A 14997-nucleotide genomic window follows, 5' to 3' on the forward strand; every position below is an offset into this window, starting at 1 on the left:
CGATTCCCAAAACTTTTATTTTCTCATACTAATTACATGTTTTCTAAGGATCTTCCAAACATATTTGTTTCAAACTTTCAGTAAATGTTACACAGTACCTTCTGCATAATTTAACACAGCCTTTTTCCAAAAAACTGTGTATTTTTGAATATATAAATAAAAAATTGCAAAAAAATGTGAATTTTCATTACAATTGAAAACAAATCATCTTTAATAACTGAACTAAAATTTTGTAAAATCCCTGTGTTAAGTTGTAGCCCATATTCCAATAAATAATGTGTAAAAAGTTCAACTTCCTACCTCAAATACTTTGTGAGGAAAGATGTAATTTATAAGCGTTATTTTAACATTGCAAGTATAGGGCGTTCCGGAGCCCCTTAAGTGCCGCCTGGAATCCAGGACTGGCCGCCATTAAATCAAAACAGGGAAAACAAGAACTTCCCATTCATGACATGACACAGTGCATTGCTGAGATTTAATTCAGGTTTTAACCACAGGAGCATCTGGCAGCACGATCACTGCGCACAGCGCACGTGCAGAGGCATTCCTGCGGTTCCCAGCAGGGGCACTAGGAGCGCCACTTTCCTCCGACTGCGAGCAACTTCCTGCGAATGCATACTGCCTGCTCCTGGCTCGATAAGTTTTGATGTCGTCGTGCAGTTATCGTGAGTGGTGTCTTGTAGCAGTAACAGCAGCAACTACCACCACCTGAAGATGTAGAGCAGCTGTATCAATGAAATATTGTGGGATTTACACAATACGATCTGGCAGCATAACCGAGAAATTTATCTGCAACAGATCCGTAGGGAAAGCTTGAAAAGTCACGTACGGTAAGGTTTCTTGCTATGGAATTATTGAGGATTGCTCACCTACAGACAATGACAGTACTGATGACAGATTAGCTGACGAAGCTGGCACCCAACCTGAAAAAAACAAGGGCAACAACTCATCTGGACAAAACAATGGCTTATTTGGAATGCAAGGAGAAAACACTTTCAGCTGAACTAATGCAGGTGAAACACCTGTGTTATCACTTCTTCTAAAACAATAACAGCTGCAGAATAATTTATTCTGTTGCCATAAAATGTTATAGCTAATTCATCAATCCTCTGCTGATTGTTAAGAACAAGGAACACAAGGCGCAGGTCGTCCGGATAATTTCGGATGTGGTCCCAGTTGGCATAAAAAAACTCCAACGCGGACATTAGCTGTAAAGAATAATTTTTATTCAGAATGTAACAGTGCCTTTCCTCTTACAAAATGTCATATACACACTATTTCTTACAACATAGGTTAGGTATTTTACTTCACTTTGAGTATTATCAGTCTTCTCAGGTTCATCACCAGCTATTTGCAGTCCAATAAAAAATGGATTATTACCTTGAAACAAACGATTCTTAACTTTACATTGCGTTTCTAGATCTGTCCAGGATTTAACTTTAGATATATCTGCACTTGTTTCAGGTTTAGAATATGTTACAAACTTAAATCTATTTGTCCTAGTATATTTACGCCATGGAACACCTGCCGAACGCTCGAGATTAAGATCAAATGCACCAATTTTATTAGTACAAGCAATACGAACTTTCTCCAGTGCGCCTTGATCTTCAAATATCTTCTTGTTAGCTCTTTCATCTAACGTTAGGCGCTCAATCCTAACATTAATTCTATACACGTATGTTACTACCTTATTAATAATTGCAGAAGCATATTTATTAGAAAAAAACTTAAATTCATCGGTAATATCATAATGCTGAAGCCTTGCAAAGTTCTTGGCTGTTTCGTCATGCTTCTCAATGGCGGCCATTTTACCATACTCAAATCTTACGCCATCTGTTTGTGTAAGCTCGGTACGCCATCTACACATACGACCAAATATGGGCCTAGTCACATTCGTCCGTCGGCATATCCAACGCCTCGGGCGTGCAGCGTGAAACTTCTGGTACATCCTCATCCGACAATATACAATTTCCTGCGGGGTTTCCACGTCCGACGTGTCCGACGCATCCACATCCTCCTTCAATGAACGACAATGAACAATGTGACAATCAGCATGTACAACATCCAAACGTGAAATCAATGCCTTGTCACCAATACTAAACTCATTGGATACAAATATTACCAAGCCACGATGTTTAATAACCATACCAGGTTTATTCTTAACATTAACAGTAACAGGTCGTCTTTCAATAATACGCTTCAATATAGACGCATATTGTCTCCACCTAGACCATTCAAATTCTTCAAAAACAATAACATTACGTACACTTGAATCATAGCCACCAAATCCGAATTCGGAACAAAAAGGCAAATACACATGCTGCTTTCTAGACAGAATCTTTTCAATCAACGTAGACTTGCCGATATTTGTATCACCAAATAAGTACAGTTGCTTCTTATGAACCTCCGTGGACCGAAAGGCCTTGTTATACCACCGTACCACGCGACCCGCCCAGCCATTATAATTCAGATGACACTCGCTCGACTTGATGACCAACCGATTAGCCTGAAATGAATCGAAATACTTTTCAATAAACCGAATACAAGACCAGTTGTTAACTAAAAAAGGATCGGTATAATCGATCCTACTAGTTCAATCAGCCCACCTACGCAATTGAACATTAAAAGACAAACTTGAATCATTACAATTCGATATTTGAAGAGAGTCATACTTCCTTATATAAATTAATGCCGACTTGCGGCTCCTGCAATGCTGAACATCAAAAACCCCATTAATACTGCCGAACATAAACTCAATACCGGATCTAACTTCATTTAAACACATTTTATATTTGAGCTTTATATAACAATGTAGGTGCGTCAAATTACCTTGAGCAAAAGGTTCCTCAGATACACAATACTCCAGAATAGACCAAACAGATAAAATAGTGTCAACAAAGTGCTGTTTTCCACATACAGAAGTAGCATCGACTGTAATAAGAAACGACTTGCTCCTCTTTTTATACCCACGGCGGCGAGACGGCGATGCAGCAACGTCTGGAACATGTCCAAGCCGGTCAGGCACGTCCTGGCCTGCAGGCGACCTTGAGGATGTTGCGCAAGACCTAAAACGCGGAATCTTGCCACTAGTAATACTAGGTGGCAAGGATTCACTTTCTAATGGGGCTCCCACAGGGTTTTCACTCGCAGCGGATGACCCTGCAGTTCCGAATAGGTACGCTGGCATGCGCGACAGCAACATTTCCCATCCATCGTCAAATTGAGATTGTGAAGACTCTTCGCTAGTCCCATGCTGTGCTGCAGAATTAGCTGTGTTATGTTGGTCACTTTCGGTTTGCTGGTTATTATTGGTAAGGCTTTCATAGTCTCCTCTTCTGAGAAGAAGCAACATAAGCGACACACAAATCTGGTAAAAAAGAAATTAAATTACGGTATCAGTGTATAAAAATATCATTTTTCTTTCAGTACCAGTTCAACATCTCTGTGGAAAGAAATTTGTCTCTCTATATCAAAATAAATATAATTTATGTTTACCATCTTCCAAAACAGTACTGCATTGATAATTGATGTTTACGGTGTTTAACCCACATCATTCTAACTTTTATCTTAACTTCCAGATTATCCAGTTTTTTGACACTCTGGATGACGTATATTGCCATCTAGTTTGGATAAAAGAGGTTATGATGTAATGACAACAACAGCAAAAATAATGAAAACAAAAATAAGGGAGACTAATGGTTAACACACAGGCTGCTTGTGATGTGCAAAAGATCTGGGTTGGAGTCACGGTCTGGCCAAATCTTCAATTCTCCCAACACACTTATTGTGCTGAGTGATAAGCTTTATTTGGCAGGATTTGGGGTAGCAATGAATGCGACAGCTCGGTGGTTTCCATTACTTTATTGCAGACACCTGGTGTGGGACTGCTATCTTGGTCCCTCTCAACATCTTGTGTGCTGACAGAACATTTTTGTACAAATAAAAAGAATCCGCCCAGTTCCCGGTTTTGCAGCTGCCTCCCAATGTTTAGGAACAGGACGGCACAGTGGGGCACAGCATTCGACGTATCTGGCGGCGGCAGTCACTGAACACGTCTCCCTCTGTGACGCCATCCCAGAAACGGTTTCCGGGTCGCAACATCAGGACCTGGCGACGGCCCGCACTTCGGAGCCCACCATGTCCAGGGCACGCTGTCGACTCGAATCTGTAATACGCACACCACAATTGTCACATATTATCACATCGTTACATTAAATTTGACACACATCTGTAGCATATGTAGATACAGAAAAAGTATTTTATAATGTCAATTGGAAGTCTGAAGTTCCTAGGGATAAACTACAGGGAGCAGAAGGGTACCTACAAGTGGTACAGGAACCAGAAATTGGTTACAAAAGTCAAGGAGAATGAAAGGGAAGCAGTATTTGAGGAAGATATGATTGTAGCCTATCCCCAGCAATATTCAATCAAGAGCAATAACCCAACTGTGAAGGAAACCAAAAAGAAATTCTGAAAGAGAATTAAAGTTCAAAAAGAAGAAATAAAAACATAGATGTCCGCCAATGATTCTGTCAGTGGTAGCAAAAGGGCTCGGAAGAGAAGTTGCGTGCAATGGGTAGCGTCTTAAGGTGATGTTTGAGGAAGAACATCAACAAGTGTAAAGCAAAGGTACTGCAATATAGTCAAATTAAATTGGGCAGTTTCGAAGGCATTCAGATACGGAATTAGACCCTAAAAGTAGAATAGTTTTGCTGTTTGAGCACCCAAAGGCTAAAATAAAGTAGATATCAAATGCAAACTGCCTACAGGAATTTGTCAACATCTCACAGTATTTTTCTTTAATGCAGCACTGTATGAAAGTGAAACATGGTCGATAATCAGTTCAGCCGAGATGAGAATAGAGGCATTTAAAATTAGATGCTACAGAAGAGCACTAAAGATTAGTCACCGAAAAGCAGAAGCGTCGATTTGTTGACAGGTTCACAAAAAGGAGACAGAAAACACGCTAGTTTTTGCAGTAATCCTTTTTCGAGCTGAAGCACACATGCATGTCTGCAATGCACTGGATGTCCACACGACACCACGTAGGGCACACGCACCCATAAGTGTATGTATGGGGGTGGGGGCATTGAAATTTAGGGACACCAAGGATTGACTACAGTAAGCATGTTCAAACGTATTTAGCCTGCAGTAGTTATTTGGAGATGAAGAGTCTTGCACAGGACAGACTAACATGGAGAGCTGCAACGAACCAGTCTTCAGACTGGAAACGGGAATGTACAGAGTAGCAATAGTTACCATTCCTAGTTTGTTAAAAATGCTTTAGCGACACACACTAGAGTTCATCCTACAAGTAATTAGTATTACCTCGGCTTGACGAGTTAATCTGAAAACACAAAATTTTATGCAACTGTGGATTGCAATTGAAGTATGACAGGGTCCAGCTCCCCCTCTCCAGTACATGTCGCCTACACGTGACAACAAACATTTGTTTGAGCATTTCAGTAATCCTTTCCAACTGAATTTATTAGCAAGTTTTAAGAAATTCACACTTCCACCTATTCCTGTCTGTGTGATCTCGTATATGGAACATATCTTGTATGGAAAAAACCTCTTGTAGTTCTCAACTCTATGTGGAGAGCTTTTCAAAGCACACTGGCAAAAAATCATCAACTAAAGCCCATGAAAATTTCATTAACACCACTTTCTAAAAGTACATCCGACACTGCTATTATAGCACTAACTGTAAAACAAACAGCTTAATGAATAACTTTTTCCTTTGTAAACCCTCTGTTTACTATTACAGAGATATGACTCGAACCATTTGGAAGAACTTCTTGCGACATCATTATATTCTAATTTACTTAAGAAGATGTGACATTTGCACATCTTTGGCGTATCACAGAATCTAGTGGGGTATGCTGTTATTTACTGGCATGAGTCATATTCCACATATACAGCAGAGAGGGGCCTCTGGTATGCACAAAAATGCAAGAACGTACATTTTACTTAAATTTAAGGAATCAAGTTAAGGTCATGAAAGACTAATTTAGTACAGTGTTTGCCAAATTTATCAAGTTTAAGTGTTTCTGTGCAGGTGCTCTTCACTCGTGCAGAATGCCCACACCAACAAGTTGTTTAATTCTGTTCTACACTTCCTCACTTTACTGACAGGACATGCAAGTTGATAAATAATTTTATTTTTCACGATCATAATAATTTCTAATTGTTGTATTGTATATTAGCTGCAACGTATATATGCTTATTGTAATGAATGAAATGCGACATATGTAGAACGCTTAGTGAGATGAAAGGCAGGGACTGATGCTCCTAATCTTCCCAGGCTAAATAAATAAATACATGTGTAACCATTTATTTTATTCCCTTCTGCGCTAATATTAACTCCTTGAAGACTTTGCAGAGGTTTCGTGTCATATTATTATTATGTTCACGCTTTCCACTACTTTTTGAGTAAAAAGAAATTTAGATTAAGACAAAATTAATGGGGTACACACATTGTGAAACAACTGTCCAAAATAATTACGGACACATCTTAAGGGCATGTGTCTGCATAATTTTTCAGAACAAAAGCCACGTAATATTCTTGTAACATACTTTTTTAATTTGAAAATATTATATCCAAGTTTAGTCTCCACAGGCTTTCTTAGTGAACTTCTTGCGCAAAATTTTCTAGTGTTACCAGTCGAGTCATGACATCACGTAACTGCGAAATTTTTATGAGTTCCCACTCACCGTTGTCAGGCAAACTGTTGGGTTCACACCCAGCCAGTTCTGATTGATATAGCCACTGGACTGCAGACTCCTCCCACATACTGAATTGCGGAGCCCCCACAATGTGTGGAATGGGGGGGGGGGGGGGGCGGTCGAGATGTCGAATCCTGGTGCTGCCCGTTTATGCCTGTTTATTCCACCAGCTGCCTCAGCTGCTTTCACATCAGAGTATTCCGGACATATTTTTACTAATGTTACGCCGCATGTTGAACTAACTTGGAAACCACTGATCCAGTTGACAACATTGCGCTGAACTCATTTCCTCTGCCTCTTTGACGATTTAATCTCAGAACCTGCCAGCATGTTGCAGGACGTTTAGTTGTTCAAAAACAACTCTTGTTGACGATGTGCTCTACACTGCAGATTTACCAGTTTGGCTAAAGCGAACACGCTTCACATGCTCCGAACAGTACAGTGAAATGCATCACTGCGTGTGGCCACCGTGTTGCACGCCACCCACTCTATCGGTGCTGCACATGCACTCTCCAGCCGAGTGAGATGAAGAATGAAAAGGACAGAAAAGAAGCAACCGAGTGCCCGGCACTCCTTCTGCACTCGGGACCGGCCGCAGCAGAGACTGCCAGGGTAACGAACAAACACAACATAAAACCATTTTGCTGCTCAACTGGCACAATCGAGAACGTACTCGGGTCAACTGTAGGCCGACCGGGGTTACGACCGGCTGGTGACTAGAATTAGTTCCTAGAGTGACACACAGGACACCAGCCAGATGCAGCACAACATCTCGCAACACAGTTCGGGACGTGTTAAGAACGGTTTACCTCTGGCAAACTGGCAAGTTTGCAGTGGCGGAACACAGCATTGAGTAAGGACACTCGTTTGTTTTTGAACAAAGGTGCTGTGAGAAGCCAATTAATTCTGGGGCTCAGTCACCAAAGAGGCAGTGGAAATACGAGTACCTCACGATCTCGACATCCGGACAGTTGTTTCTCATCGAGTTGCACACGGCCATTGGCATCGGCGAAAACGTGTCACGAACACGCTGATGTGAAAGACACAGAGGCAGCTGGCAGAACAGACGGCACAAGTCGAGACCCGGATCCCCTTCTGCACCACCGCGGAGCCCTCCCACCACCGGCTGCAACATCTCTCCCGCAGGCACACGACTGGCCAACCCGTCAGGGGGCTCGGCACAGGAGTCTGCAGTCCGATGGCTGCGAGGGAACAGACTGGGCACGAACCTTACACCTTGTAGATGTCGAGCAGGAAACTTTCCTTATTTTTAAATCGTGTAGTGAGCCGAAATTTATGAAAACTGAGTGAAAGCAATGCACTAAATAGTAGCTGATTGAGATACCAACCAGGGACACAAAACAGGATGGAAAATGTAAGTACAGAAATGTACATAACCTCTGCCCTTGAAACAGCTCTCCACAAATACGCAATAATTTTCTTTGTGGCTAGTTTGCAGATGATGTGCTGTAAAAAAAAAAAAAAAAAAAGAGTGGGGTGGTGTGTGTGTGTGTGTGTGTGTGTGTGTGAGAGAGAGAGAGAGAGAGAGAGAGAGAGAGAGAGAGGTGGGTGTGAAAACAAGCACTAGGCCTACAGTAGTTAAATTATTACAAATGTGATATTGTACTTCACAGAAATAAAAATTTAACCCACAAACGACGACACATTGGTGTCGAAACATGTCTTGGGAAATAAAAAAATAAACTAAATGTGTTTGCAAAAGGCTGATTTCAAAAAGCAACCCAGTTTTTAAATTTTAAACACAGAAGAACGAAAAGAGGAGCTTCAAAGCTTAGTAAAATGAGTATCGTGTACCTTATTAACAATTATTTCTGAAAAATTATCCAAATATCTACATTCAGGTACTGAAAGTTCTGACAGCTACACAGCAAGCAACAGTGTTTGTTACAAAATGCATGACAATACTGTGCTACAAATTGGAGTGAGTATTTATACACGTAAAAATATACTATTTGAAAAATATCATATCATTACAATTGAGTAAATACCCCAGCTACTAACAGCAGTGAACAGCAGATGTGCAGTAAAGCTGAGAAGGTAGCAGCAGGTTTCCTTCCAATGTACTCAATTAAACAGCAGAAGCGTGAACAGCAATAAGCAATAGAATGATAGTTTGCTGTTAGTACACTACACACATTAAGTTTCCACATTCCCATGTCTTTTGTCAATGTATACCTTAAGTCAGTTTCCCCTCCTGATAGGGTCTACAGGATCCATTGAATGAATGAATGAATGAATGAATGGATGGAGGGATGGATGGATGAATGAATGTATGTACAATACTGAAATACAAAGACAGCAGAAAAGCTCATATCTTAACAAGGAGTGCAATAGTTGGAGATACAGAGACTGTACGTAACAGTAGACAGAGCATGAAACTGGAAGCAGTAACAGGTGACTTTACAGGTTGAGCCCTTTCGATTTTCTCCCAGACAACAATTTCCTATAGCAGTTGGAGAATTAAAAAAAAACATTTTGAAGATTAGAAGATTTCTGAGCACCATTAAGCAGAAAACATTTGACCCTACTAACATGTCAGTGGTAGCTAATTGTGTAGCAAAAATGTTTTGTTATTGTGAAGTCAATGTTTCAAATTCTAACTTCTAGCAACTATTTTTCTTCATTTAATTCTGTATTTATTATTACATGAACATGTTAATTAAGAAATACTGAATCATATTTATTTAGTAAAAATCTTTTTCAATTTAAATTATCGTTCATATGACAAGAAATTTGGTACGCACATGCAAAATGCCTTATTGTGAAATAAGAAATTATATACATCAATAACACTATTCATTCTCTAGAAATAAAAAGTATGTCATTTTCTAATTGAAATTTTGCATTATTGTGTCAAATTTTCATTTATTGTGAATATACGCGTTTTCATGTACTTAGTAATTAAAAATAATGTTTTTTATATCAAAAAATTATGACCCAATGCTTATTAATTAAAATTTCCATTGATAACAAATTCAGAATTAAAGAGCATAAAATTAGGTGCTACTGTTGAGAACTGAATCAGTTACTTCCCAATTTCAAGTCTTGCAAGCTACATAATCAGCTGCTGGTGAAAATATCAATAACATCCAAAAGTTTTGTACCTAGAGGTAGTTGGACATTTTCTAATCTTGAAAGGCAAGTTTCCCTGGTGTTTGTCAGGAGTAAATCTTACTGCTTTAGTAAAGTGATGCCTGGGCACCAAGCTTCAAATCTTGTAAGCAATGAGAAAATCAAACAGTGCCAGTCTGTGAGGTTGCTTAGTAAGATGCCGTAACCGTATAAAGAAGCAGGAAGTTGGTGGTAAAGATGGTTTTACTTTAAAAGTTTGTAACTCTTCAAATGTAACAGTGACCTCATAAAAACTAAACACGTGCATTTCACCTTTTACAGTCCAATTTTTCTACTCACTGCATTCTCCCACCTCTCATTTAGAGCACAATAATGGAAACGTGTAGGACATCATCCATCATCAGAGCCGGGGCAGAAAACTGTAATGTCGGACATATTCGGAAAGTGAATTTGAAAGCCTTAATGAATAGAAGACGACTCTCCAGAATGGCGTGAGGCAATAATTATATCCATATTTAAAAAAGGATATGGACCCATTACAGAAAACTGCAGATGTAAGAACTTGACTATTGTCCAAATGTGTGTGAAATCTTATGGGACCTAACTGCTAAGGTCATCGGTCCCTATTTGCACACTACTTAACCTAAATTATCCTAAGGACAAACACGCACACCCACGCCCGAGGGAGGACTCGAACCTCCGCCGGGACCAGCCGCACAGCCCACAACTGCAGCGCCTTAGACCGCTCGGCTAATACTTGACTATTGCATATATGTTATACCCAGGGATCATACGAACAAGAGTTTGACCAATAGCACCTTAGAAGAGAACCAAATAAGGGATTCGTCAAATATACCAATGTATCTGATAGGATGAAAGAAGTATCAAACAGAAAATACTTGAAAGTAAGGGATTTCATAATACCAAGTTCTTAAAACCCTGGACTAATACTTCTCCATTGCCTTAGGCAATACCTAATAAGACCGTCCTGTGGAATCCTCTGCAGTTCTGCGTAACTCCTGGAGCCTACAACCAACTTAAGTCGCTTACTGTATTCATCCCTTGGCCTTTTCCCCACAATTTTCACCGCTCCCCCTCCCCTCAGGTCAGTTATCCCCCCCCCCCCCCTTGCCCCCCAGACACCCTTCCATCAATTTCAAACCGCACGATTCCTCGGTGCTCCAGATTACCACAGTTAAACCGTGCCGAGCTTGGCAAGCACTCTGTTGCGTGACCGCTCGGATCTACTGAGCGCTGTTGGCAAGCCGGGTGCACTGGGCCCTCATGAGGCTTTTTTTTTCTTTTTTTTTTTTTGTGGGGTTTAAGGGCGCTCAACTACTGAGGTCATTAGTGCCCAGTCACTGTTGTTAGAGCACATGGAATCTAGTAAAACTCAAGGGGATGGGGGGACACCAGAAAGACCTGACAAAGATGCAGATAAAATAAGTAAAAAGGTTAGATGTCTTTGGACAAGCCAGTCAAAGTTATAAAACGCAGAATACGAGCAGCTGCTCGAGCGTCATCAGCTAAAATATCTGGTAAAGTAGATGGCAGGGACAGGACAACACGAAATTGACTAAAACGGGGACACGACAATAAAACATGGCGCACTGTTAATGCCTGACCACAAGGGCACTGCGGGGCTGGGTCACAGGAGAGCAGGTAGCGGTGGCTAAACCGGCAATGCCCAATCCGCAACCTGGTCAGAAGGACCTCCTCTCGCCGAGATGGTCGGGAGGAGGTTGTCCAAGCAGTTGGGGATGACCAAGCATCCCACCACAACGACACAAGCCTCTTACAAACATCCCCACGAACGTCAGATGACGGGACACAATGGGAGGCTGGCCGAGGCAGGAGGACTGCAGCCTTGGCTGCAGCATCCGCAGCCTCATTCCCAGGCACTCCTACATGTCCGGGAACCCACAGAAAGCTGACTGGAGAACCATTATCAGCGACAGAATGGAGGGACTGCTGTATCCGTTCAATCAAGGGATGGACCGGATAGGGAGCTCCAAGGCTCTGAAGAGCACTGAGTGAGTCAGAGCAGAGTACATACGACGAATGGTGGTGGCGGCGGGCATACTGAACGGCCTGATGGAGAGCAAAAAGCTCGGCCGTAAAGCTCGAACATTGGTCGAGGAGCCGGTATTTAAAGGTGGCGGCCCCGACGACAAAGGCACAGCCGACACCATCGTCAGTTTTGGAGCCATCGGTGTAAATAAAGGTGTGACCGGCAAGTCGAGCACGAAGTTCGACAAACCGTGAGCAATACACTGCAGCCGGAGTACCCTCCTTCGGGAGTGAGCTGAGGTCGAGATAAATATGAACCAGAGCCTGGAGCCAAGGTGGTGTCGGACTCTCACCCTCTCTGAAGGTGGTAGGGAGGGTAAAATCCAATTGTCGAAGCAGGCAACGGAAGCGGACTCCGGGGGGCAGCAGGGCAGACACATACAACCCGTACTGACGGTCGAGAGAATTGGCGAAGAAGGACTGGTAAGAGGGGTGGTCGGGCAGAGACAACAGCCGGCAGGCATACCGACACAGCAGTACGTCACGCCGGTAGGTCAATGGTAATTCGGCAGCTTCAGCATAAAGACTCTCGACGGGACTAGTGTAGAAGGCTCCGGTCACAAGACGTAACCCCCGATGGTGGATGGAGTTGAGACGGCGTAAGAGGGATGGCCGAGCGGACGAGTAGACGAAGCTCCCATAATCCAGCTTCGATCGGACTACGGACCGATACAAGCGAAGCAGGACAGTGCGATCCGCTCCCCAAGATGAACCGCTAAGAACTCTGAGGACATTAAGGAAACGTGTACAACGGGCCGCCAAATAAGAGACCTGCGGAGACCAACACAGTTTCCTGTCCAACGTGAGCCCTAGGAACTTAGTTGTTCCCACGAATGGGAGAACAACGGGAACAAGATGTAAGGATGGCAGAAGGAACGCTTTATATCGCCAAAAGTTGATACAAACCGTCTTCTCTTCGGAGAACCGGAAGCCATTTGCCACGCTCCATGAGTATAGGCTGTCTAGACAACGCTGAAGGCAGCGCTCCAGGCGGCATGTTCTCTGGGCACTGCAGTAGATCGCGAAGTCATCGACAAAGAGAGAGCCTGAGACATTAGGTGGAATGCAATCCACAATTGGATTGATTGCTATGGCAAAAAGGGCTACGCTCAAGACGGGGCCCTGAGGCACTCCGTTCTCCTGGAGGAAGACGTCGGACAATACGGAACCCACACGTACCCTAAACTTTCGATCCGTTAAAAAGGAATCAATAAAAAGGGGCAGGCAACCACATAGGCCCCACCTGTGCATAGTGCGGAGGATACCTCCTCTCCAACAGGTATCATAAGCCTTCTCCAAATCGAAGAACACGGCTACCGTTTGGCGCCTTCGCAAAAAGTTGTTCATGATGAATGTCGACAAGGTCACAAGGTGGTCAACAGCGGAGCGGCGGCGACGAAAGCCGCATTGGACATTAGTAAGCAGCCGTCGAGATTCAAGAATCCAGACTAACCGAGCATTAACCATGCGCTCCATCACCTTACAGACACAGCTTGTAAGAGAAATGGGGCGGTAACTAGAAGGAAGGTGTCTATCCTTCCCGGGTTTGGGTATAGGAACAACGACGGCGTCACGCCAACGCAAGGGGACCTGACCTTCGGTCCAGACGCGATTGTAGGTACGAAGAAGGAAGCTTTTGCCCGCCGGAGAAAGGTGTGCCAGCATCTGAACGTGAATGGCATCTGGCCCCGGAGCAGAGGACCGGGACAGTGCAAGAGCACGTTCGAGTTCCCGCATAGTAAAGGGGGCATTGTAAGTTTCCAGATTCAGCGAGTGGAAGGAAGGTCGCCGAGCCTCTTCTGCCTCTTTCCTGGGAAGGAAGGCAGGGTGGTAATGGGCGGAGCTTGAAACCTCCGCGAAAAACCGGCCAAAGGCGTTGGAGACAGCCACAGGATCAACGAGGACCGCATTACCTGAGGTCAGGCCAGGTACCGAGGAGTGGGCCTTAATGCCCGACAGCCGGCGCAGGCCACCCCATACGACAGAAGAGGGAGTAAAACTGTTAAAGGAGCTGGTGAAAGAGGCCCAACAAGCTTTTTTGCTGTCTCTGATGACTCTACGGCATTGCGCTCGGAGTCGTTTGTATTCAATACAATTCGCCAACGTAGGATGGCGGCGAAAGGTGCGTAAAGCACGTCGTCGAGCACGGATAGCATCCCTACAAGCCTCGTTCCACCAGGGGCTCATGAGGCTGACTGAGAAGCAGCGGCTTCAGTCACAAAAACAGACAACAGCCAGGAGAGGAGTTTGCCGACCACTTGCCCTCCACATCCACACCCAGTGACACCTTCCGGCTGAGGATGACACGGCAGTCTGCCGGCAGCATTGGGCCTTCCAGAGACCTGTTCGGACAGTGTTAAAGTTACACTTAATCCCATCTTTTAATCAAGCTGTACTATAAATTTTTTTCGTCCTCAGTTTGATTCTGTACCTCCTAACTAACTGCTCGATCTTCTCAACCTAATCTCCTGTAGTACCAAATTTTCAAAGCTCCTCTCCTGTTCTCGGCAGAAATGTTTATCGTACATTTTTTTCACTTCTGTACGAGGCCACACTCCAGACAAATAACTTCACAACAGGCCTGTTAACATTTGAATCCAAATTTGACATTAACAAAATCTCTATTTAAAAAAGGTTCTCTTGCTCCAGCCAGTCTGCATTTTATACCCTCTCTACTTTGACCATAGCCAGTTAGTTTGTTGCCCAAACAGCACTACACATATATTACTTTTAGTGTGTCAGTTTCCTCAGCATACTGAATTTCATTCAACTTGATTCTATTACATTTGTTTCACTTCTGTTGATGTTCACCTTACAACCTCAAGACACTGTCCACACAAAGCCCTTTTCCATCTTTGAAGAATTACAATGTCATCACTAAATCTCTAGGTTTTTATTCCTTCTCTTTCAACTTTAATTCTTCTTCCAAACCTCTCCTTGGTTTCCTCTACTGCTTCTTCAATATACAAAATCAAAAAGATCAGGGATAAGTTACATCTATGTCTAGCTCTCTTCATTGCTACTATTTCCCTTTCATGTCTTTTGATTCATAACTGAACTGCTCTACATAACGTCTCACACCCCACATTTTTTTCACTATGAACAAAA

At 42.9% G+C, this 14997-nt stretch overlaps 1 protein-coding gene across 2 annotated transcripts in view; it reads right to left on the bottom strand.

Moving 5' to 3' along the window:
• Positions 1–3842: 3842 nt before the first annotated feature.
• LOC126213420 (protein LZIC-like) overlaps positions 3843–14997 on the bottom strand; it is an 80855-nt gene continuing 69700 nt past the window's right edge. For both annotated transcript variants that reach the window (XM_049941160.1, XM_049941161.1), the window contains exon 6: positions 3843–4165. In XM_049941160.1, coding sequence (XP_049797117.1) covers positions 4101–4165 — 65 coding nt within the window. In that variant the 3' untranslated portion in view covers positions 3843–4100. The remainder of the gene's footprint in view (positions 4166–14997) is intronic.

This window comes from Schistocerca nitens, chromosome 11, assembly GCF_023898315.1.
Source record: "Schistocerca nitens isolate TAMUIC-IGC-003100 chromosome 11, iqSchNite1.1, whole genome shotgun sequence".
NCBI lineage: Eukaryota > Metazoa > Arthropoda > Insecta > Orthoptera > Acrididae > Schistocerca > Schistocerca nitens.